The sequence below is a fragment of the Babylonia areolata genome, chromosome 3 (assembly GCF_041734735.1).
Source record: "Babylonia areolata isolate BAREFJ2019XMU chromosome 3, ASM4173473v1, whole genome shotgun sequence".
NCBI lineage: Eukaryota > Metazoa > Mollusca > Gastropoda > Neogastropoda > Buccinidae > Babylonia > Babylonia areolata.
Genome location: NC_134878.1, coordinates 27,797,869 through 27,824,860, shown reverse-complemented (window position 1 = coordinate 27,824,860; position 26,992 = coordinate 27,797,869). Strand labels below are relative to the sequence as shown.

Here is a 26,992-nt window from a genome sequence, read left to right as displayed (position 1 = left end):
GGTAGAATGTGGTGTGTACAGGCCAAGTGTGTCATGTGACATGTGTGTGTACAGGCAATGTGTGTGATGTGGTGTAGTGTGTACAGGCAAGGGGTGTGGTGTGGTGTGGTGTGTGCAGGCAGGTGTGTGGTATGTATAGGCAAGGTGTGTGATGTGATGTGTACAGGCAAGGTGTGTACAGTCAAGGTGTGATGTGATGAGTACAGTCAAGGTGTGTGATGTGATGTGTACAGTCAAGGTGTGTGATGTGACGTGATGTGTACAGGCAAGGTGTACCATGAGATGGTGGACAACATCCTGACGCCCATCATCCAGACGCCCAGCTGTCGCCTGGTTCGATTCGATGTCTTCCACGCCCTTCCCTCCACCGCCAACACCATCATTGGCCGCGCTGCCCACATCGCTGTCCTGGACTCGGAAATATTCATCGAAAAGTTCCTTCTGGTCACGGGACTCAAGTACTTCAAGTGACCCCCCTCACCCCAACCCCAATTCCATCCACAGTGTGCATGTGGTCATTTCTTTGCTGACCCCAGCATGTGATAGTGACCCCTGACCCGTGGTGACCTCTGTCCCCAACATCTGATGGTGACTTTCGACCCCAACGTGTGACAGTGACCCCTGACCTTGACATGTGACAGTGACCCGATGTGTGATGTGGTGGGCATGTGGAACAGCGTGTTGACCCGTTTCAGTCTGCCTGTACTGCAGTGGTTACCATGTTTAGCTGAAGCAAAAGGCAGTGAAAAAAAAAAGTGGTGGGGAAACAATTTTTCTTTTACTATTTAAAAGGATTTTTTTTTTTTGGTATCTACTTTATAATGTAACTCAAAGCCTTCCTCAAGTGGACAAAAGGTGTGGTTGCTTTAGCAGAGCTGTTGGGTCATGAAATATGATACAGTATCTTCACAGCTGGTTGACTGAACAGTTTTTGAAGGCAGTCATGTTGGACTTGACTAACAGGAATGTTTTACTATTTTACTTATGGGGCTGTGCGGGGGATGTGCATGTGCGTGCGTGCGTGTGTGTGTAGTCCCTGCCTGTGTGAGTGCACATGTATGTCAACTTTTGAGGTGTTTCAGTGGTGTTTCCACAAATCTGGCTGTACATAATTATATCACTTTAAAATGAACCTCAGTGTGCATTTGCCCGTTAAGTGAATGTGTATATTTCAGTTGAAATGAACGCGAGTTTGCATTATTGTCATTGTTGATGAACTTGGGTATGCACATGTTAATGTAGAGGAACCTCAATGTACACACACATGCCAAGTTTTAATGCGAGTAATGTGTATGTTAGTGCATGCAAACCTATGAGTACATACTTAGGTTGGTGTAGAACCTGTGAGTGCATGCTTGTGTAGGTGATGAACCTGTGAATGCATACCTTTTTTTTGGGTGTGCAATTTTGGTGTGCATGCTTTGATGTCAGTGTCAACGAAACTGTCAGTGTTGAGGAAAGTGTTATTGGATATTGTGTGGGTGTGTCCCTGATGGCTTGTAGCCGTCAGCGTGTCACAGAGGGCCATGTAGTCATGTGTCAGTGTTCCAGAGGGCCGTGTAGCCGTCAGTGTCACAGAGGGCTTGTCAGGTAGATGTGATGTGAGGCCTGTAACCATCAGTGTCAGACCCACACTCCATGTGCTGGGCCTCCTTAGTATCAGGGGCAGATGGTGACCTGAACAATGTTGTGTGTTTATTTATATATATATAGAGAGAGAGAGAGATGCAGCACTCCTTTGTTGTGTGATCACACACAGACCATACATTGTGATCCAAAAGACTTGCAATACAGGGCAGCTTTTCTATGTCATGAACGCCCCTCCCCCAAGACAGACATGGTCAGGTGGCCAGTGGTCTGGTCAGACAGACACACTGGCCGCACACTTCACCAGTCCTGTCCATCCAAAGAATGTTTCTGGTCCACATCACACCAGTTTGGATCCTACATTCCACAGGCATTCATCTCATGCCCCAACACACCTTTCACTGTGTCTCACGGCTTTTATTGCAAAGATCACTAGCACTTTTTTCCTGCAAACTCTATCATTTGTTGTTTTATTTTTATTGAAATTTTTAAATGAATTGTTTTATTTGAGATATTGACACAGAAGCTCTGCCATATCGCAGCTCGTTGGAATTAGTGTGAAATGACAGTTTGGTTGACTTAACATGACTGGTTTTATCCATCATTATCATGATTGTTTACTTAATCTGGGTTCAGCTGTGTGATCTGGTACCATGTCCAGATAACTTACTTAATCTTGCTTCACATTTGTACTTGGTTGCTTTGCAGCTTTTAGATCGTTTCGGTTGTTGATTTACTTACTTCAGAAAGCGTTTTATTTTGCAACACCCGCCAAGCATACAGTATTTGAACATGGTTACATTTTGTTGGTTATTGTTGTTCGATGTAATCTGGAGCAGATCTGTTATAGCCTTTATTTGTTGTATGTATGCTGCACAGTACTTTGTTGTTATTGCCTCTATTTTGTTACATATTTGCTGCAGAGTACTTTGTTGAGAGGCACAGCATTGGTCACACACAGTGCACTAGCCGAGACACACAGGTCACACCTAGTTACCACAACCCAGCCATACAGTGCGCTAGCTGAGACACAGTCACCACAACCCAGCCATACAATGCACTAGCTGACACACAGTCACCACAACCCAGCCATACAGTGCGCTAGCTGAGACACAGTCACCACAACCCAGCCATACAGCACTAGCTGAGACACAGTCACCACAACCCAGCCATACAGCACTAGCTGAGACACAGTCACCACAACCCAGCCATACAGTGCGCTAGCTGAGACACAGTCACCACAACCCAGCCATACAGTGCGCTAGCTGAGACACAGTCACCACAACCCAGCCATTCATCACTAGCTGAGACACAGTCACCACAATCCAGCCATACAATGCACTAGCTGACACACAGTCACCACAACCAGTGCGCTAGCTGAGACACAGTCACCACAACCCAGCCATACAGTGCGCTAGCTGAGACACAGTCACCACAACCCAGCCATACAGCACTAGCTGAGACACAGTCACCACAACCCAGCCATACAATGCACTAGCTGAGACACAGTCACCACAACCCAGCCATACAGTGCGCTAGCTGAGACGCAGTCACCACAACCCAGCCATACAGCACTAGCTGAGACAGTCACCACAACCCAGCCATACAGCACTAGCTGAGACACACTCACCACAACCCAGCCATACAGCACTAGCTGAGACACAGTCACCACAACCCAGCCATACAATGCACTAGCTGAGACACAGTCACCACAACCCAGCCATACAGTGCGCTAGCTGAGACACAGTCACCACAACCAGCCATACAGCACTAGCTGTGACACAGTCACCAGTCACCACAACCCAGCCATACAGTGCGCTAGCTGAGACACAGGCACCACAACCCAGCCATACAGCACTAGCTGAGACACAGTCACCACAACCCAGCCATACATCACTAGCTGAGACACAGGCACCACAACCCAGCCATACATCACTAGCTGAGACACAGTCACCACAACCCAGCCATACATCACTAGCTGAGACACAGTCACCACAACCCAGCCATACAATGCACTAGCTGAGACACAGTCACCACAACCCAGCCATACAGCACTAGCTGAGACACAGTCACCACAACCCAGCCATACAGCACTAGCTGAGACGGTCACCACAACCCAGCCATACAGCACTAGCTGAGACACAGTCACCACAACCCAGCCATACAGTGCGCTAGCTGAGACACAGTCACCACAACCCAGCCATACAATGCACTAGCTGACACACAGTCACCACAACCCAGCCATACAATGCACTAGCTGACACACAGTCACCACAACCAGTGCGCTAGCTGAGACACAGTCACCACAACCCAGCCATACAGTGCGCTAGCTGAGACACAGTCACCACAACCAGCCATACAGCACTAGCTGAGACACAGTCACCACAACCCAGCCATACATCACTAGCTGAGACACAGTCACCACAACCAGTGCGCTAGCTGAGACACAGTCACCACAACCCAGCCATACAGTGCACTAGCTGAGACAGCTTGTATAACAGCCAGGATAGAAGTTCTGTTGGTCTGTAGTCTGCACTGTTTGTCCACACCCCACCTCAACACACTCCAAACCCTACCCTTACCCCTCACCCCCAAATCTACCCCGTATCCCCCACCACCGTACCCCCCAACTACCCTTGTACCCCCATGCTTCTGCCCCCCAACACTACCTATATCCCCCACCTCTGCCCCCTTAACACTCCCTTGTACCCCCCCCACCCCCACCAACACTACCCTTGTACCCCCAACCCCAACACTACCCTTGCCTCCCCAACACTACTCCATCATCACTAACCCCAGCGTCAAGCGGTGTCATGAAAACAGCATTACCCACCGGTCATCCAGTCCTCAGCATTAGTTGACTGGTCTGCAGATAGATCCCTGTGTGCAGTCACTGGTGTGACAGTGAGCACTGTCATGTGTTGGTGTCTGTGTGTGCATATCTTCATTGTCTGTAGTTCATTGTTCATTTCCTTTGACGAGCAGCTTTGTTTCACTGTTATTTAGTTTTACAGTCTGGTTGTCTTGTCCCTTGGATGGTGTATGTGTGAGTGGTTCTTTCTTGTTGAGGAGGGAGTTGTTCCCCTTCGTGAGGTGTGGTGTGGACAACTTGAACAGCTGCAATATACATTGGGCAGACTTTGCAATAAAACAGGGCCCTGTGCCACACACTGGCGTCTGTGTGTCTGTGGAACAGACATGTGTATCAAACATACACTGTCAGTGTGACATACAGTGTCACACTGTCAGTGTGACATACAGTGTCAAACATACATCATTGTCATTATGACATACAGTGTCAAACACACCGTCAGTGTGACATACAGTTTCAAACACACATCACTGTCATTATGACATACAGTGTCAAACACACCATCAGTATGACATACAGTTTCAAACATACATCACGGTCAGCAAGACATGTAGTATCAAACATACACTGTCAGTGTAACATACAGTGTCAAACATACACTGTCAGTCTGACATACAGTGTCAAACATTCATCATTGTCAGTATGACATACAGTGTCAAACATACATCACTCAGTGTGATATGCAGTGTCAAACACACTGTCAGTGTGACATACAGTTTCAAACATACATCACTGTCATTATGACATTCAGTGTCAAACATACATCACTGTCAGTGTGACATGCAGTTTCAAACACACCGTCAGTGTGACATACAGTTTCAAACACACCGTCAGTGTGACATACAGTTTCAAACATACATCACTGTCAGTGTGACATACAGTGTCAAACATACATCACTGTCAGTATGACACGTAGTGTCAAACATATACTGTCAGTGTGACATACAGGGTCAAACATACATCGCTGTTAGTATGACATGTAGTATTAAACATACATTCTTGTTGCTTATAGTCCAGCCGACTGCACAGGGCCACATCAGGACTGTCAAACCATACAAATGCTGAACCATGTCAACACAAACTCACATCTGCAAAAAAAAAAACACACTAAGACAAATCCACAAAACACAGTTCATGACACTGTATCCTAACCATTTGGCTCCATATGGCAAATAAGACTAGACCATGCTAAGGACGCCAGCCATTCCGCACAATTTATCATCCCCAGATAAAAAAGAAAAGAAAAAAACAAAAACAAAACCCAAACAAAAACAAAACAAAAAATCATAAAAACAGGAAAAAACAATACTTCAAAACCAGACAAAAAAAAAAACAAACATAAAAAGGCCATACTGGCAAATAACAGTGCAGAATAGGCGGCTAATACCCATCCCAGTGTTTACATCTCAGTACCTAGTTGCAAGAGCAAAACAGCACAGACAGTACATGCGAAAAAGAGAAAAACAAAAAGTCAAGGCTTGCTTAAAAAAAGAAAGGGGGATGGACTGGAAGCAGAAAAAGGAGACAACAGTGAAGAAAGAAAAAAGACCGAAACAGAGAGAGTGATAGAAGAGAGGAAATTTCTAGCACAGAATTTCCAGAAGGTGGGGATGCTACTGCAAGATTGGTGGGAAAACCCCTCCAGGGGTGGCAAACATACATGACTGTCAGTGTGACATACAGTGTCAGTATTATAGTGTCAAACACTGTATGTCAGTGATACCCACAGTGACATACAGGTTAAAATGGGTACTGAGAAATACACCTATCACCTGACATACAGGTAAACATGGGTACAGAGAAATAAACCATCACCTGACATACATGTGTACAGAGAAATACACCATCACCCAACATACAAACGTGTACAGAGAAATACACCCATCACCCGACATACAGATATGGGTACAGAGAACTACACCATCACCTGACATACAGACATGGGTACAGAGAAATGCACCATCACCTGACATACAGACATGGGTACAGAGAAATGCACCATCACCTGACATACAGACGTGTACAGAGAAATACACCATCACCTGACATACAGACGTGTACAGAGAAATACACCATCACCTGACATACAGACGTGTACAGAGAAATACACCATCACCTGACATACAGACATGGGTACAGAGAAATACACCATCACCTGACATACAGACATGGGTACAGAGAAATGCACCATCACCTGACATACAGACGTGTACAGAGAACTACACCATCACCCGACATACAGACATGTGTACAGAGAAATGCACCATCACCTGACATACAGACGTGTACAGAGAAATACACCATCACCTGACATACAGACGTGTACAGAGAAATACACCATCACCTGACATACAGACATGGGTACAGAGAAATACAGCCACTGACTTTCCAGAAACCAAGCTTCAAGGACATTTTCATTCCCTTTCTTTGACTCATCCACACATAGGCAGTGGCCGAAAATGTAAAAGACTGGACAAGACTCCTTTTATCGGTTTGTACAAAACACTATATCTTCAAAACGGAAGTCTCTCTAGGCCTTCCCAAATATGTTAGACTGAGCAACACGTGATGAGCCAGTTCATGGCATCTGAGATATTTTCCCACCCATCTTGCAAATTGGTGTGTGTGCGTGTGCGCGTGCGTGCGCATGTGGTTTTTGATTTTCATATTATTTAAAATAGGGTATTGAACAATTCGAAGTAAAATTATCTTGTAAAATTAAAGAAAACATTGCTCAATACTGTTTATTGGGTCCTGACAAAAATAGTTTTGTCCCCTCCCTTCAAACTAAGGGACAGAACTATGTCAACGTTTCCCCGAATGATACTCCTAATGAAAGGCACACACACACACACACACACACACACACACACATGCTGGCCAAGGTATTTGCTCTACTGCTGTCATTTGTCATTTGCTGTCATGAAGTGTGAAGACAACAGTTAAAAGCAACGAGAGATGAGCAATAATCACTGCTTCAGAATAAAGGAAGAAGACTGATGATGGAATCAACACGAAAAAATGGAGAGAACAAAGGCAAAGGGATGAGAGACAAACAAAAAAAGGCCTGTGTCAGTTAGTCAGTCTTTTGAGATACTATCACTTGGACATCAGAGTTCGCAATCAGCTCAGTGGTTGAAAAGCTTTCACTCTCTGTCACAGGCAAGGGAAACTAATCATCTGACCGAGCGGCACACTATGGTCCACATAGATAGGAGTTGTATCCCTTGCAGCCGTGTCGAAAATCGTAAGTGGTTTGTGTGTGTGTGTGTGTGTGTGTGTGTGTGTGTGTGTGTGTGTGAGAGAGAGAGAGAGAGAGAGAGAGCGCAAGAATTTTATTGATCATACTGGCCATACAACTGATCATGCTGACAATGTTAGAGTGAACCGTTGTTATAGTATACTATAAACATCATCAACAATGTAATATACATCTTCAAAAGGATTATAAAAAAAAAAGAAAAAAAAAGGAGGGCAAGAAATGGGAAAAAGCATTAACGACGTCGGTTTGCATGATAAATGTATCTACCAAGGTCATGGAGACAATGCTCATCTTGCATCAAACGCTGAAATCCAGTTATCGAAGTATAAAGCATGTATTTCTCAGGAATATACTTCTGTCGTAGATTGTTCAATTCTGTGCAGTGGAAAAAAAAAAGAAAAAAAAAAAAAAAGAAAAGAAGAAAAAAAAGCAGTTCTGTTTCTATAGCATTGTGGCAGAATGAGCATATGAGGTCTTGCTCTGATACAGAAGTGTAACGTTTTTTTGTGTTTTGTGTGTGTGTGTGTGTGTGTAGTTCGGATATACCTGATCTAAATCTTATCAGGATGCCACGGGTATGTTTGTTCGTAACTGTTGTGAAGTAGGATTCCAAGGATACGGGTATTCTGAATGTGCGGTAACACTAAATCTAGTGCTGCTGCTGGTATGTTCATTCCACTTTTGGGGGTAACAATCCATCAGTCTCTGCCTGAAAGACCCCAGGAATATATTTTGATCAGCCACCCCCTGATTTTCCCATACAAAGCCAAAACCAGTCTCGTGTAAAACCTTACAAACATGAGATATCCAACAAATCTTACCATCATTATGAAGTGATAGAAGCATGTTGTATGCTTTTCGTGAAGTCTGGAATCATCTAGTGTTGTTAAACGTAAAAAGCAACATTAGTAAAAACATATCAGGGGTAACGTCCAGTTTCGCCGTACACCATGTCGTTTGGGGTTCGGGGGCTGACATTCAGCAATTTTTTTTAATGCAAAGTTGTGAACATTTTCCACCGTTTTCTGTTGTGTTAAACCCCATATTTCTGCACCATACCGCAAAATAGTTGGCTTAATTTGTGTGTCAAATAGTTTTAGGGAAATGGATGCTGAACAATCTCATAATCTCAAAAGTCCTAAAAATGTCAACGACCCATTTTCTCGCTTTACAAGTCTATTCACTGACGGCTTCACGAAATGATAATTTTGTTGACAAAATCAGACCAAGATACTAATAAGAATTTACCACTGAAGTCACTTGCCCTTTGTAGAACCCTCATTTCTTTCTTTGCCACATTTCTGAAAATAACAATGTTGGATCTGTCAAGATTTACATGAAGTTCTAGCTCATCTACCTACAGGAAGCCAGGTCTCAGCTGTCCACCACCACCTTACACGTCCCTATCGCCAGAGACACCACCAAGGCTGGCAAGGCGCTCATCAGAAGGACCATCAAGACGGCCGTTGATAATGGTCATGTTCCGTTTGAAGCCCTCCATGCCGTCATGAAAGAGCCTCGTGAGTCCCTCCTATACATCCTCACCAAAATACACAAGGTCAACAACCCTGGACGACCTATCGTTTCGGCCTGTGCTTGCCCCACCGCCCTCATTTCGGCTTTCCTGGACTCAGTGTTTAAGCCAATGGTGGCTGCCTTGCCCACCTTCGTGAAGGACACCAACCACACCCTAAATCCCCTGAACGACTTCTCATTCCCTGCTGACTGCACTGAGAAGCAGAGGATCACCATGGACATTGTGTCTCTGTACACCAACATCCCCCATCAGGAAGGCATGCTGGCTGTCAAACACTTTCTTCCTAAGAGCTCTCTCCACCTCCATTTCCCCACCATCCTGATGACTGAGCTTGTACTGACCCTCAACTCCTTCTCGTTCGACCAGGACCACTTCCAGCAGCAGAGCGGCGGCGTTGCCATGGGCACAATAATGGGCCCTAGCTTTGCCTGATTTGTTTGTAGGATACATTAAGGAGCAGGCCTTCAGCCAGTACACGGGTGTCAGACCAGCCCTCTACAAGCGCTTCATCGATGACTGCCTTGGCATAGCCACAGGCCCCTTAGAGTCCCTTCAGGCCTTCACTGACTTCATGTCCAACTTCCACCCTGCCTTGAAATTTTCCCACACCATCTCCAACTCCTCCGTCCCGTTCTTGGACATCCGTTGTCACCATCCAACCCACCTGCAACTTTCTGACCACAAGTGTATCTTATAAGGATACTGACTCCCATTCGTACCTCATGTACTCACCCAGCCACCCCCAGGCCTGCAATGACAGCATTCCTTTCTCCTAGTTTCTTCGGCCCAGACACATCTTTAGTGATGAGCTGGATTTTGAACGTCAGGCTGAGAGGATGGTTGGCTTTTTCCTAGCCAGACAGTACCCTGAGGCCTTGATCCAGAGAGGCCTTGGAAAGGCCCGTGCCATCCCCCGCTCCCAGACACTGATGCCCGAGAACACAGAGAAGGATGAGCGTATTGTGGCAGTCCTGACCTTTCACCCCCACAACCTCCCTGTTGTCAACAATTTTCACCTTCGTAAGGTTGACACACGCTTGAGTGAGATATTTCCCCACCCACCACTCACTGCCTTCAAAAGAAACACCAACCTCAGGGACCACTTGGTGCGAGCTGCTGTTCGTAGATCTGGGCCCCCTCTCCCTCCTGGTACCAGTCCTTGTGGCCGGAAGGGGTGCAAAACCTGCTCCTTCTTGGATACCTCCACCACCCTCACCAGCCCACTGGGTAATTCAGTCAGGGCGCACTTCGGCTGTCAATCAGAGAACCTGGTGTATGTCCTTTCTTGCACCCCATGTGCCAAAAAGTACACCGGTGAAACATACCACAGCCTGAACGAGCGCTTCACTGAACACCTGCGCTCCATGCGCCTTGGCTACAGTGACCCAGTGGGCACCCATTTCAACAGCCCCCTTCAGTTTTACCCACGTGAGGATCGCTGCTGTCAGGAAAAAACCAACCCACGGGCCTGTACCGGCGTTTCATGGAATCTACCGTGATTACCCGCCTTGGGTACCATCGCCCCAGCTGGACTCAACACCAAAGAGTGACGGCAGCGGTCTTCCAGGCATTCTCTAACCCCTTTCTGATCCTTGCCCTATTTCCCTTTTCCTCTGTTTCTCCGCCACCCCTACCCCCACCCCATTTTTTTAACTTATGTTTTCTTATTCTAATTCATTTTTATTGTATTCATCTATATATGTATATTCCCCTTTTCTTCCTTTCAAAACATCGCCTCGTCCACCCCCCACCCCCCTCATATTTAAATACTAGTGTTCATTTTGACAGAGGGAGAGAAGGGGAAGAGGAACATATTACACAATGCTGCCTTCAATGTTTTTCTTTTTTTTCTCCTTTAATTTATATATATATATATATATCATTACTATTATCATCACTATTAACATCACTATTATTATTATTATTATTATCATCATCCTCATGATTACAACTTTTTTTCTTTTTCCTTTTAAATCATTTATTATTATTTATCTTATTTAAAAAATTTTTTTTTACCATAACTATATTGAAATATACATACTTCTTATTTCGCTTACCTGTTCATATGTCCCTAATAGTTTCTCCCACCCCTTCCCTCTCACCCCCCACCCACCATTTCCCCCCTCCCCTCCCTCCCTCCTCCCCCTTCGGAGTCTCTTCTTTCCTTCACACACTCACAGTTCTACTCACCCTTCTTTGTTTTTTTGTATCCTCTCCTGTGACTTCCCATCACTTTCCTTTCCTGAACTTTACTCTCTCCCTCTCTGTCTGTATCTTTCTGTCTGTCACTTATTTCATTTGCCTGAAGAAGAGCCTGTGGCTCGATACGTCGCCTCTTTTATCCCACGTAAGTCGACTTTTACCAAGATTCTTTTGGTCTATCTCTTACTACATTTAACTGGTTTTGTAAGCCTGTAACCGTGTCTGACAGCAAAATAATACAATCTGCAAACAGTCAAATAAAAAGTTCAAGCACATCAGGGAAAAATTGTATACTATGTTTTCCATTTTTAATGATGTCCTGAGCCAGTTCGTTAATGAATAAGGAAAACAAAATGGGACTGGTTATTTCACCTTGTCTGAAACCCTTAAGACAATGAAAAGCTTCTAGAATCTGGCTTCCAATACGAATGCGGGCCTTAACAGTTTTATACATACTCCGTAGTGTGTTCAGTATATCCCCTTTTACTCCTAGTTTGTGTAAAATGGGCCACAGTTTGCAATGAGAAATAAAACCAAAGGCTTTCTTAAAATCAATGAACGCAGCACACATTTTGTTTCTCAATAGTTGTTTTTGAATCATAGCAAAGAGCGTGAAAATGTGGTCAACTGTTGAGTGGTCCTTGTGAAAGCCTGCTTAATTGTATCTCGCCAAGAATATTTTTCTCTTCTACAAAAGTTGACAATCGTTTATTCATAACTAAAAATTTTGCGACAAACATTTAGCAAGGAAATACCTCTGTAGTTATCAGGATCGTGTGCATTTCCTTTGTGTATTGGGTGGATCAGGGCTTCTGTCCAAGCTTCTGGATAACATCCAGATGAAAAGATGATATTAAATAAATGGACGAGAAAATTAGTTATTTTGCCACATGTGACTGCGGTCTTGAAAATTTAAGGGATATTACCATCAATACCTGCCGCTTTATTATTCCTAAGATGGTGAATGGCCTCATTCATCTCCTCTGCAAAGAGAGAGAGAGAGAGAGAGAGAGAGAGAGAGAGAGAGAGAGAGAGAGAGAGAGAGAGTATGCGTATATGTTTATTCAATTATGTATGTATGTATATATATATATATATATATATATATATATATATATATATATGTGTGTGTGTGTGTGTGTGTGTGTGTGTGTGTGTGTGTGTGTGTGTGTGTGTGTGTGTGTGTGTGTGTGTGTGTTAATTCAATTATAAATATATATGTATATAACAATAATAATACTACTAATAATAATAATTAGTACACACACACACACACACATATATATAATTTTATCATCATTGTTGTTACTCATATCATTTTAAAAAAAACATATTCTATTTCATTCATCTATTGACTTATCTTTTAAACTAAATTTTTTTAAACTTATCTATTTTTACTATTTTCCATTGATCAATCTATTAATTTAATTATCTACTTATTCATTAGCAAAGTAATTATTATTATTCTACTTCATTTCATTTCATTTCCCCTCTACTTGCCTGACAAAGCGCGTAAGTTGGGTTACGCTGTTGGTCAGACATCTGCTTAGCAGATGTGGAAAAGCGTATATGGATTTGTCCTGCGTGCGAACGCAGTGACGCCTCCTTGAGTAACTGAACTGAACTGGATGTACTGGACTGAACCTCTCTCTCTCTCTCTGAATCGTAATATGGTTTAATGATTTTGTGATGCTGCTTTTGTATGTTGTAACTGTGTCAGTGTCATGTGTATGTTTATTTGTTATTCGCGACAGTATTTTAAAGTCCCGCTATAGAATTTCTTGTGTGTTGCTTGCAATGATTGATTTTCATGTTATGGTTTCCCTACCCAACTCCCTTATTTCTTTTTGTTAATTTCATGTTTCTTTTCTATCTTTTGTCAGGACAGGATGTAAAAAGGCTGTACACAGCAGTATTGAAAACTTATACTTAAACCCTCATTACGATCACAAATAATGAACTTCACACACACACACACACACACACACACACACACACGTACACACACACACACACACACACACGAATGCACGTAAGGGACTTGCGGGATGAAGACACGATATAATTATATATGATAAGGTCAACAGTCACAACAGACCACCCCCCTCCGCCTCCAACCCCCAGTTATACTGACAGGTAAAAAAAAAAAAGGTTTTGCACAAAAACTTCTTCTCCCTCATTATACAGAGTCATGGGGACGCCGCACGCACACAAGTGTTCAGATTCCTCTAGTTGTGTCGGGTCTTAGTCTCTGGCCTTTCTGCAATGCTGCCCCTCCGTCCAAAGCTCTGGGAATTACTGTACTTTTTGTCCGCTACTGCACTGTATTCTCCCTCAAGTTCTCCCTCAACCGTGTAAGAGTCAACGGGACATCGCGGAGAACGGATCACCACAGTCCTCCACTGACGTCCGTCCGTTGTCAAAACCTGGGTGTCTGCGAAATGGTTATTTTCCTGTCCATTCTGCAGTGTTCTCAGTCCATCGTTTTTTTTTCCCGTCTTCCCCTCCCTCTTTCTACCCTCCCCACCCACACCTGCCCCCGTCCCCCAACACTTCCCCAACAGTTCCCTGAATGTGTCAGCCAGGCTGCTGTATTCTGTTGTCAGGCAGGTGTATCGGGCAACAAGTCCAATCTGGTCAGCCCCTCCATGTCCAGAGATTTTCTGGCCAGGTTTACTCTCTCGAGATACACGTTTACATCGTGTCTACTCCCCACATGGGCAGTAGCACTGGCTGACATGGTCACCAGCAGCAGAGGGCAACCACTTCAGTCCCGACCACTGACATTGAACAAACCACACGTCTTTTTTTCCTTTCAAGCCAAGACGGCAGAACGCGCGTGCACAGAGCGTGTCAGTCTAATCTGCATACAACCAATCAGAACACAGGGTTCCAGTTCGAGTTGTGAGTCACTCAGACAGTGCCTGCTGCATCAGATGACAAGGACTGACAGATGTGGTTTGCCGACAGCCTGCTGGGACCAAGGTCAGTGTGTGTACTGTTAGGCTGTATGTTTTGGTGTATATTCTGTGTGTGTGTGTGTTGGGGGGAGGAGGAGGAGGGGGAGGGGGGGACACGTTCGAATTTGTATTCTCGTTTCACAATAATATACAAGGGATATGCGGTAGGCACATGCGCTTTGATCATCAACTATTTAACGAGCAACGGGATGGATGTTCAAATATTGATTAGAGTTATAATTATCATCCTTGCTCATAAACATGTATCCAAACACGGACGCGTTGAGTTCTTTATAGAGAAAAGGTGTTTTTTTAAAAACATTTTTACCCGACTTTGCTACTGCATGTGCACGCTGTCGTGAAGGTACATTACTGTGGACATTGTTGTGGGGGAACATTACTGTGGACATTGTTGTGGGGGAACAGTACTGTGGACATTGTTGTGGGGGAACATACATTACTGTGGACATTGTTGTGGTGGAACATTGCTGTGGACATTGTTGTGGGGGAACGTACATTACTGTGGACATTGTTGTGGAGGAACATTACTGTGGACATTGTTGTGGGGGAACATTACTGTGGACATTGTTGTGGGGGAACGTACATTACTGTGGACATTGTTGTGGGGGAACATTACTGTGGACATTGTTGTGGGGGAACATTACTGTGGACATTGTTGTGGGGGAACATTACTGTGGACATTGTTGTGGGGGAACGTACATTACTGTGGACATTGTTGTGGGGGAACATTACTGTGGACATTGTTGTGGGGGAAACATTACTGTGGACATTGTTGTGGGGGAACATTACTGTGGACATTGTTGTGGGGGAACGTACATTACTGTGGACATTGTTGTGGAGGAACATTACTGTGGACATTGTTGTGGGGGAACATTACTGTGGACATTGTTGTGGGGGAACGTACAGTACTGTGGACATTGTTGTGGGGGAACGTACAGTACTGTGGACATTGTTGTGGGGGAACAACATTACTGTGGACATTGTTGTGGGGGAACATTACTGTGGACATTGTTGTGGGGGAACGTACATTACTGTGGACATTGTTGTGGAGGAACATTACTGTGGACATTGTTGTGGGGGAACATTACTGTGGACATTGTTGTGGGGGAACATTACTGTGGACATTGTTGTGGGGGAACATTACTGTGGACATTGTTGTGGGGGAACACAACACTTTTTTCACACAGACGTGCACATTGTCGAAGTTTGCAGCTATGCACATGGTTCTAAAGGAGTCACTGATGCTGTCATAAGTTCGGTTTTCTCACTGTTTCTCTGTTTTGATCAAGCATGTCACCCCAGTTGTTCTCCCCCCCTATCTCCCCTCTGTGTGTGTTCAATAATCATGTCTGTCAGTCGCTTCTCTGTGGCGTTCAACAGTCCTCTCTCACCCCTCTGTGTTGTGCTCCACCTGACGGTCACGCCTGGTTGCACCCACTGCTTCCACTGCCGCTACACACAATGAGGGGGCTCGGGGGGGGGGGGGGGGGGGGGATGGTGGAGGGTATTGATCGCTAACTTCTGTGGCCGCCTGTCTGTCTCTGGTGCTGACACCCACAGCATACAGCGCTGCTGCTGACCTGTAACTGCCTTCCGTACAACTGCTCATTCAGAGCACAGACACTATCTCATCTTGGGAATTTTAAACTAGGAGTGATGGCCTAGAGGTAACACGTCCGCCTAAGAAGCAAGAGAATCTGAGCGCGCTGGTTCGGATCACGGTTCAGTAGCCAATATTTTCTCCCCCTCCACTAGACCTTGAGTGCAGGTCGGATGAGACGATAAACCGAGGTCCCGTATGCAGCATGCACTTAGCGCACGTAAAAGAACCCACGGCAACAAAATGGTTGTTCCTGGAAGAATTCTGTAGAAAAACCCACTTTGATAGGAAAAACAAATAAAACTGCATGCAGGAAAAAATACAAAAAGATGGGTGGCGCTCTTAGTGTAACGACGCGCTCTCCCTGGGGACAGCAGCCCGGATTTCACACAGAGAAATCTGTTGTGACAAAAAAGAGAAATACATATACAATAGAATAGCTATGTTCTGAGGTCTCGGCTGTGGAGGGTTGGCTGTGGCAGCGTCACATGCTGCAGGTGTCAGCATCATCCCCACTGCTGTGTCACATGCTGCAGGTGTTAGCATCATCCCTCACTGCTGTGTCACATGCTGCAGGTGTCAGCATCATCCCCACTGCTGTGTTACATGCTGCAGGTGTTAGCATCATCCCCACTGCTGTGTCACATGCTGCAGGTGTTAGCATCACCCCACACTGTGTGTCACATGCTGCAGGTGTTAGCATCATCCCCACTGCTGTGTCACATGCTGCAGGTGTCAGCATCATCCCCACTGCTGTGTCACATGCTGCAGGTGTTAGCATCATCCCCACTGCTGTGTCACATGCTGCAGGTGTCAGCATCATCCCTACTGCTGTGTCACATGCTGCAGGTGTTAGCATCATCCCCACTGCTGTGTCACATGCTGCAGGTGTCAGCATCATCCCCACTGCTGTGTCACATGCTGCAGGTGTTAACATCACCCCACACTGTGTGTCACATGCAGGTGTTAACATCATCCCACACTGTGTGTCACATGCTGCAGGTGTCAGCATCATCCACACTTTGTGTTACATGCTGCAGGTGTCAGCATCATCCCCATTGCTGTGTCACATGTTGCAGGTGTTAACATCACCCCACACTGCTGTGTCACATGCTGCAGGTGTTAACATCATCCCACACTGTGTGTCACATGCTGCAGGTGTTAACATCACCCCACACTGTGTGTCACATGCTGCAGGTGTTAACATCATCCCACACTGTGTGTCACATGCTGCAGGTGTTAACATCATCCCACACAGTGTGTCACATGCTGCAGGCGTTAACATCATCCCACACTGTGTCACATGCTGCAGGTGTTAACATCACCCCACACTGTGTGTCACATGCTGCAGGTGTTAAAATCATCCACACAGCGTGTCACATGCTGCAGGTGTTAACATCACCCCACACTGTGTGTCACATGCTGCAGGTGTTAACATCACCCCACACTGTGTGTCACATGCTGCAGGTGTTAACATCACCCCACACTGTGTGTCACATGCTGCAGGTGTTAGCATCATCCACACAGTGTGTCACATGCTGCAGGTGTTAACATCACCCCACACTGTGTGTCACATGCTGCAGGTGTTAACATCACCCCACACTGTGTGTCACATGCTGCAGGTGTTAAAATCATCCACACTGCTGTGTTACATGCTGCAGGTGTCAGCATCATCCCCACTGTGTGTCACGGTGAACGGAGACAGAGACAGGCCCACCGTGACTATTGATCAGTACTGATCGGGAGACAGAGACTGTTCCACCATGACTATTGATCACTATTTAAAAACAACAACAACAAACAGAATGTCAACATCGTGTTGAGAGCAGCAGAGTCAAAAACACACTGACGGACACTGCCCCCCAAAAAACCCATAAAAAAAAAAAACCCAACAAAAAAAACATAACAGAAAACAAAAACGTGAACATTACGGTCGTTTTTTTGAAGCCCTTCTATCACAACTGCTGCTGTTGCTTGTTGTGTACTTCAACTGCAGCTGTTGTTGCTAAGTAAGTACTATAACTGCTAGTTACTTAGAGCTTCAGCTGCCGTTTGCTAATCAAGTACTATAACTGCAAGTTACGTTCTGTAACTCCAGCTGGTGTCGCTAATTAAGTACTATTACTTCTAATTAAGTGCAATAACCGCAACTGTATTGGCAGCTTCCTCAACAACTGCTGCTGCTGGCAAGTGTAATTAAATTTATTCGGAACGCAAGTACTTTCGTAACACCATGAATGTTTTTAGCATTTCTACTGCTTCCATCCCCCCCACCCTCCCCTCCCCATCACACACACGCTCGGGCAGATTCCCGGTTGAGAGAGACAGACAGACAGACAGACAGACAGACACAGACAGACAGAGAGAGAGAGAGAGAGAGAGAGAGAGAGAGAGAGAGAGAGAGAGAAGACACGTACCCTCCCCTCCCCACTCGTTCACTGTGAAGGGGGGTGGGTGGGGGGTGGGGGGGATGCAACAAGTGAACACACCAGCTGACCCTTAAATAATAACAATAAAAAAAAGGATCACGCCCTGTGCTGCCTGTGGCGGGGGTAAATCCTTCATGGGGAACAGACCTGTTCTCCAAAATCATACAAATATATTCATATTTCAAACTGTTCACCAGTTTATCTCCGATTCAAATAGATCTTTTAGCTTAGAAAGTATTGTGAAGAAAGGGTACAACATGATTATATTCGTAAAATATATGTTGGATTTATTTGACTGACCAAATATTCAAAGTTGAATGGATTGGCCAATGATCTGTTAGAATTTCTCCCCTCCCCTCTGTTCCCCCTCCCCCACCACCTTACCCACCATTCTTCTAAATTTTCTTCTTCTTCGTGTTTTTCTTCTATTAGGCCAATTACTCTGGTGATAATAAATTTAATCTCATGTTAATATTGATATTAGCATTATTTTACTATATTATGTACTGTTTGTTTATTTGTTTTATTTCATTATTTCATTACTTACTGTTTATGAATGCTATTTGATACAAGTCATAATATGGTTCATCAGCCGTCATGATAAAATTGAAGTGCAACGTTGTGAGCACAGTATAAGCTTTAAGCTTGTTGATGCTCTTTTGTCATTCATTGCATTGTAATCATGTGTATTGTTGTATAATTAAAGATTATTTAAACCAACTGCTACGTCACCGATCTGAGCGGGGCTGGTCAAGCCCTTCAGCTGACTGACTGACAGACATCTGGAGGGCCCCAGAACACGTGTAAGCCAACGTCCTCCCTTCAGCACAGAACAATGACGCTGTCACCGCTTTGTGGTTCTAACGGTACCAACGTCACCCGACACCTGACACGAACACCGGGAGGGGTAGGGAGGGGGAGAGACGTGGCAGAGGTCTCACTTTTAACTGGGTCACTAAGTCTCTTTGTGTTTCTCCACGGCCAGGCTTGTGGCTGAGAATGTCAAAGGGCCAGCAACCCGTCTTCCTGGACACAGCGGTGACCGCTTTGAGGGACCGGTGACCTGGTCAGTGGAACTCCCTGTGGTCAGTGGGACCCCCTGTGGTCAGTGGAACCCCCTGGAACCCCTTGTGGTCAGTGGAAACCCCTGTGGTCATATCAGCTTCCGTGTGCAGGACAGCACCAGGAAAGCTGACCGGTGGGGGTTAACTGGGTTATTTACCCCAGGTATTGTCTACTAGTTAACGGGTCACAGAAGAGGGGGAACACACCTGGTATGTCACGTTAAGTCTGTTCCCACCAGCCCTGTCTGACACACTGTGTCATGTTCCCACCAGCCCTGTCTGACACACTGTGTCATGTTCCCACCAGCCCTGTCTGACACACTGTGTCATGTTCCCACCAGCCCTGTCTGACACGCTGTGTCATGTTCCCACCAGCCCTGTCTGACACGCTGTGTCATGTCCCCACAAGTCATGTATGACACACTGTGTCATGTCCCCACCAGCCCTGTCTGACACGCTGTGTCATGTTCCACCAGTCATGTCTGACACACTGTGTCATGTCCCACAAGTCATGTCTGACACGCTGTGTCATGTCCCACAAGTCATGTCTGACACACTGTGTCATGTCCCACAAGTCATGTCTGACACAGTGTCATGTCCCCACCAGCCCTGTCTGACACACTGTGTCATGTCCCACAAGTCATGTTTGACATAGTGTCATGTCCCACAAGTCACGTCTGACACAGTGTCATGTCCCACCAGTCCTGTCTGACACGCTGTGTCATGTCCCACCAGCCCTGTCTGACACGCTGTGTCATGTCCCACAAGTCATGTCTGACACACTGTGTCATGTCCCACAAGTCATGTCTGACACACTGTGTCATGTCCCACAAGTCCTGTCTGACACACTGTGTCATGTCCCCACCAGCCCTGTCTGACACACTGTGTCATGTCCCACAAGTCATGTCTGACACACTGTGTCATGTCCCACAAGTCATGTCTGACACACTGTGTCATGTCCCCACCAGCCCTGTCTGACACACTGTGTCATGTCCCACAAGTCATGTCTGACACACTGTGTCATGTCCCACAAGTCATGTCTGACACACTGTGTCATGTCCCACCAGCCCTGTCTGACACCCTGTGTCATGTCCCACCAGCCCTGTCTGACACACTGTGTCATGTCCCACCAGCCATGTCTGACACACTGTCATGTCCCACAAGTCATGTCTGACACACTGTGTCATGTCCCACAAGTCATGTCTGACACGCTGTGTCATGTCCCACAAGCCCTGTCTTACACACTGTGTCATGTCCCACAAGTCATGTCTGACACACTGTGTCATGTCCCACAAGTCATGTCTGACACAGTGTCATGTCCCACCAGCCATGTCTGACACAGTGTCATGTCCCACAAGTCATGTCTGACACGCTGTGTCATGTCCCCACCAGCCCTGTCTGACACACTGTGTCATGTCCCACAAGTCATGTCTGACACACTGTGTCATGTCCCACAAGTCATGTCTGACACACTGTGTCATGTCCCACCAGCCATGTCTGACACAGTGTCATGTCCCACAAGTCATGTCTGACATGCTGTGTCATGTCCCACAAGCCCTGTCTTACACACTGTGTCATGTCCCACAAGTCATGTCTGACACACTGTGTCATGTCCCACAAGTCATGTCTGACACAGTGTCATGTCCCACAAGTCATGTCTGACACACTGTGTCATGTCCCAAAAGTCATGTCTGACACACTGTGTCATGTCCCACAAGTCATGTCTGACACACTGTGTCATGTCCCACAAGTCATGTCTGACACACTGTGTCATGTCCCCACCAGTCCTGTCTGACACACTGTCATGTCCCACAAGTCATGTCTGACACACTGTGTCATGTCCCCACCAGTCCTGTCTGACACACTGCCATGTCCCACAAGTCATGTCTGACACAGTGTCATGTCCCACAAGTCATGTCTGACAGTGTCATGTCCCATAAGTCATGTCTGACACACTGGAGAGAGAGAGAGAGAGAGAGAGAGAGAGAGAGAGAGAGAGAGAGAGAGAGAGAGAGAAGGGGTGGTGGGGGAAGAGGAAGACAGAGAGACAGATGACCAGTTTCTTCTCCACTTCCTACAACACCCTCACGCCCCAGGCACACCCCCTTTCCCTCCCTCACCCCCACCTCCCCCTTATAATGAATGACCCCCTCTTTGTCATGGTCCGCCCTCCCCTCCCCCTCTTCACTTCCCAGAGGACACACCACCACGTGATCCATATCGTCCGTCTTTTTCTGTCTCTGTGGGATGTCAGTGCAGTTTGTTCACTTCAAAGGGATATGTATGAGTCTGTCTCTGCCTGCCTGTCTCTGTGCCTGTCTGTCTGCCTCTGTGCCTGTCTGTCTGTCTCTGTGCCTGTCTGTATCTGCCTCTGTGTCTGTCTCTGTCTGTCTATCTGCCTCTGTGTCTGTCTCTGTCTGTCTATCTGCCTCTGTGTCTGTCTCTGTGTCTGTCTGTCTGTCTGCCTCTGTGTCTCTCTGTGTCTGTCTGTCTATATGCCTCTGTGTCTGTCTGCCTCTGTGTCTCTCTGTGTCTGTCTGTCTGTCTGCCTCTGTGTCTGTCTCTGCCTGTCTGTCTGCCTCTGTGTCTGCCTGCCTGCCTGCCTCCGTGGGATGTCAGTGCAGTCTGTTCACTTCAAAGGGAACCGCACCAGTCTGTTTCTGTCTGCCTGCCTCTGTGGAGTGTCAGGGTAGTATGTTCAGCTGTTCAGTTCAAAGAGAGGTGTACCACCCTCTCTCTGTCTATCTGTCTGTCTCTGTACAGACACAGACATGTACATGCATACACACACGTACACACCGTGGTACACATGTACAGACACACAAATACACACACACACACACACACTGATGTACAGACATACACACACATGTACAGACACACACACACGTACAGACGCACACATACTGTGATACACACACTGATGTACAGACAAACAGTGGTACAGACATACACGTGCAGACGCACACATACTGTGATACACACACTGATGTACAGACATACACACAGTTGTACTGACACACATGTACACACACTGATGTACAATTTAATACACACAGATGTACAGACACACACATCACACACTGATGTACAGACATACACACACATGTACAGACACACACATATACTGATGTACAGACATACACACAGATGTACAAACACACATGGACAGACACACACACAGAGGGTGTGGGACACTGCCTAACTTATATATTTTTTCATTTATTTCTTTATTGATAATCTGTAGAAAAAAAATCTGTATGTATTTTCAACCTTCTGACACTTACCATGCACCATAATTACCAACCTCCGTGTTGTGCGTCAAGAAAGCCGACTTGAGGTCCAGGCACTGCTCTGTCACGTGGGGTGGTCATAGTCACGGTACCCCTGAACTATCGGGGATACATCTCTGGCCTGGGGCTCTGTGTGTGGGGAGGGGGGGTGAGAGGAGAGGGAGAGAGAAGGAGGGAGGGGGAGAGGAGAGGGAGAGAGGGGAAGGGGGGGGGGGGGGTGACGTTTGACAATGAGACTTTAGATGTGTTGCCTTGGTTACGTGTGTGTGTGTGTGTGTGTGTGTGTGTGTGTGTGTGTGTGTGTGCGTGCGTGCGTGCGTGTGTGTTTGAGAAAGAGATGCAGACATGGCTATAGGGGTTGCAGTCGAAATCAATCAACGATAACACACACGCATGCACACGCACACCTACACACAGAGTGAGAGAGAGAGGAGGAGGGGGGTAGGGAAGGAGAGAAATGAATTCAACTGGAGAAAGAGAGAGAGAGAGAGTCATAACCATGACAAAGCTGAAAGGACATATAACGCACCGCCGTGCCCCATGCAAAAACACCCCCGTCCCATCTCCCCACCACCACCACAGGAACAGACATCCTGTCAATACTCATGTAATCCTCCTGCACTGAGAGAGAGAGAGAGAGAGAGAGAGAGAGAGAGACACACACACACACACACACACACAGAGACACACAGACACACACAGACAGAGACAGAGAGACAGAGTGAGATGGAGAGACAGAGAGAGAGGGAGGGGGAGAGAAAGGGAGAGAGAGAGAGAGAGAGAGAGAGAGAGAGGGACAGCCCCTGACCACCACAGCAAAACAAAGACATGAAACGCAGCGTGACCCCTCACCCCCAACTCTTTCTCCCCTTTCCCCACCCCTCCCTTCTCCCACACCACGTGACGAAGGCAGGAGATCAACGTACAGCCGGCGTCACACACACACGTCTCAACACACGCACGTCTCAACACACACACACACACACACACACACACGTCTCAACACACACACACACACGGAGTGGTACAAAAGAAAGGGACCGTAGCACACCTGATCAGACGACCAAGCGACAAAGGGTCACACAGGTCGAAGGGAGGGCAGACAGCAGCAGACTGTGTTTTCATCTCTCACCCATTGCCACAACTGACTGAGCCAACCAACCCTGCTCACCCGCCATCGTCTGTTGTGCACTAAGGTCTGTGTCGTCTGCTGTGCTGTGATGTCTGCGTCGTCTGTTGTTGTGCAGTAAGGTCTGTTGTTGTGCAGTAAGGTCTGTTGTACTGCAAGGTCTGTTGTGCTGTAAGGTCTGTTGTTGTGCAGTAAGGTCTGTTGTTGAGCAGTAAGGTCTGTTGTACTGCAAGGTCTGTTGTGCTGTAAGGTCTGTTGTTGTGCAGTAAGGTCTGTTGTTGTGCAGTAAGGTCTGTTTCGTCTGTTGTGCAGTAAGGTCTGTTGTTGTGCTGTAAGGTCTGTTGTTGCAGTCAGGTCTGTTGTTGTGCAGTAAGGTCTGTTGTTGTGCAGTCAGGTCTGTTTCGTCTGTTGTGTAGTAAGGTCTGTTGTTGTGCAGTAAGGTCTGTTGTTGTGCTGTAAGGTCTGTTGTTGTGCAGTCAGGTCTGTTGTTGTGCTGTAAGGTCTGTTGTTGTGCAGTCAGGTCTGTTGTTGTACTGTAAGGTCTGTTGTTGTGCAGTCAGGTCTGTTGTTGTGCAGTAAGGTCTGTTGTTGTGCAGTAAGGTCTGTTGTTGTGCTGTAAGGTCTGTTGTTGCAGTCAGGTCTGTTGTTGTGCAGTAAGGTCTGTTGTTGTATTGTAAGGTCTGTTGTTGTGCAGTAAGGTCTGTTGTTGTGCTGTAAGGTCTGTTGTTGCAGTCAGGTCTGTTGTTGTGCAGTAAGGTCTGTTGTTGTATTGTAAGGTCTGTTGTTGTGCAGTCAGGACTGTTTCGTCTGTTGTGCAGTCAGGTCTGTTGTTGTGCAGTCAGGTCTGTTGTTGTGCTGTAAGGTCTGTTGTTGTGCTGTAAGGTCTGTTGTTGTACTGTAGGGTTTGTTCTTGTGCAGTCATGTCTGTTGTTGTGCTGTAAGGTCTGTTGTTGTGCTGTAAGGTCTGTTGTTGTACTGTAAGGTCTGTTGTTGTGCTGTAAGGTCTGTTGTTGTGCTGTAAGGTCTGTTGTTGTGCTGTAAGGTCTGTTGTTGTACTGTAGGGTTTGTTCTTGTGCAGTCATGTCTGTTGTTGTGCTGTAAGGTCTGTTGTTGTGCTGTAAGGTCTGTTGTTGTACTGTAGGGTCTGTTGTTGTACTGTAAGGTCTGTTGTTGTGCAGTCAGGTCTGTTCTTGTGCAGTCATGTCTGCTGTTGTACTGTAAGGTCTGTTGTTGTGCTGTAAGGTCTGTTGTTCTATTGTAAGGTCTGTTGTTGTCCTGTAAGGTCTGTTGTTATGCTGTAAGGTCTGTTTTCTATTGTAAGGTCTGTTGTTGTGCAGTAAGGTCTGTTGTTGTACTGTAAGGTCTGTTGTTATGCTGTAAGGTCTGTTTTCTATTGTAAGGTCTGTTGTTGTGCAGTAAGGTCTGTTGTTGTACTGTAAGGTCTGTTGTTGTGCAGTCAGGTCTGTTGTTGTGCAGTCAGGTCTGTTTCGTCATGTGGTCTGTATGGTGGGCCATTTTGCCATTTACCTCAAATTGGATTTATTTATTGCCTGCAGTTGTTACACTGGGGCTAGGTGTCAGTGTGCGTCAGTGAACGTCAGTGTATGGTTGTCAGTGGATGTGTGTGTGTGTGTGTGTGTGTGTGTGTGTGTGTGTGTGTGTGTGTGTGTGTGTGTGTGAAAGTAAGTCAGTGTGGGTCAGCGGGTGTCACAACTGACACTATCTCTGTTCAGACTGCATGGAAGTTAGAAATATGCCTGTCAGTGTCTGGCTGTTTTGACACACACACACACACACACACACACACACACACAGAGTGAAACTGAAACTGAAAAATGTTTTAATGCCATTGACATTACAGTCCTATTGGCATGGGACACATCAGAATATTCGTTTAAGAACATAAAAACAAACCAAACCAAACCAGCATGAATACATAAATCAAAGTCGCAGCAACAACCATGCAAAGAAAATCACAAGATCTGTTGAAAGACAATAAAAAAACACATGTCGAAAACGGCTTTACCCACGCTCGACAAACTCACGGCGTGCTCAACCGAAAAGAAAAGTATGAAAACAGAAAAGTAAACCTAAACATCCTTGCTTCACTCCACGCGGACATTCAAACACTTCAGAATATACACATCTGTACCTCACACAAGCAAGCACTGAGTCATACACACTTCTAAGTGCCATGTATAATTTACCATTCACACCCTCTTTATGCAGTATACACCACAGCAAGTTCCTGTTGACAGGATCAAAAGCCTTGCGAAAACCTATAAAAGCTACATATAATTTAGTGTTCCTAAGAAGATATTTTTGAACAAGGGAGTATAATGTGAAAATATGGTCTATTGTACTATAGCCTGATCTAAATCCTGCTTGATGTTCCTCAATTGTTTTTTTCTTCTGCTTCTGCCCATTCTGTTAGCCGTTTGTTTAAAATGTTTGTGTAGACCTTACCAAGAACACTTGTAAATGCAACACAACGGTAATTGTCTGGATTATTGGTATCACCTTTCTAATGCAGAGGGATTATAATAGATTTAGCCCAGTCTGTTGGAAATACACCTTCATTAAACAGCTTATTAAATAAAATAACTAAAAAGTCTATTGCCTGTGAACTGGATTGTTTTAACATTTCCCCTAAGATTCTATCTGGCCCTGCAGTTTTCCCGCTTTTAAGATTTCTTATGCTATTAACAATTTCTTCTCTTGAAATTGGGTCATTGAATAATGGCTCTTCAGAGGCATCTGATCCTATGTCATTCTTATCATTATCTGAACCATCATCAACCATGTTGAAAACAATGCGAAAGTGCTCGAACCACCGATTTATACTTATTTCACTATATATATTGTTACCTTTCTATTTAATGTCCTAATTGTTGACCAAAAAGACTTGGAGTCCTTAATAGAACTCTTCAATCTTCTTATTTTTTCTTCTCCAAATTCACATTTCTGTTTTTGTTTCATTTTTACATAAACTAATCGTTCTTTAACATATTGCTCTTTCAATTCACCCTTCTTCTG

General features: G+C 45.7%; 3 protein-coding genes across 4 annotated transcripts in view; all 3 read left to right on the top strand.

The window, feature by feature from the left end:
- Positions 1 to 4,761, top strand: part of LOC143279910 (protein FAM135A-like) — a 57,038-nt gene extending 52,277 nt beyond the window's left edge. Inside the window, exon 21 of the mRNA XM_076584235.1 lies at positions 266 to 4,761. Coding sequence (XP_076440350.1) covers positions 266 to 471 — 206 coding nt within the window. The 3' untranslated portion in view covers positions 472 to 4,761. The remainder of the gene's footprint in view (positions 1 to 265) is intronic.
- A 3,526-nt stretch (positions 4,762 to 8,287) lies between these two features.
- LOC143280275 (uncharacterized) lies at positions 8,288 to 9,955 on the top strand. Its single transcript, XM_076584906.1, has 3 exons — positions 8,288 to 8,296; positions 9,085 to 9,661; positions 9,702 to 9,955. The coding sequence occupies exons 1-3, from the start codon at positions 8,288 to 8,290 to the stop codon at positions 9,953 to 9,955; spliced, it is 840 nt and encodes a 279-aa protein (XP_076441021.1).
- Positions 9,956 to 23,823: 13,868 nt separating this feature from the next.
- Positions 23,824 to 26,992, top strand: part of LOC143279909 (uncharacterized) — an 8,290-nt gene continuing 5,121 nt past the window's right edge. For both annotated transcript variants that reach the window (XM_076584233.1, XM_076584234.1), the window contains exon 1: positions 23,824 to 24,023. The gene's annotated coding sequence lies outside the window, so the exon portion shown is untranslated. The remainder of the gene's footprint in view (positions 24,024 to 26,992) is intronic.

Excerpts from the sequence above, each read along its gene's own strand:
- LOC143280275 (XM_076584906.1), top strand. Across the intron at positions 9,662-9,701 it reads GAGCGGCGGCGTTGCCATGG|GATACATTAAGGAGCAGGCC; the intron begins GCACAATAATGG and ends ATTTGTTTGTAG.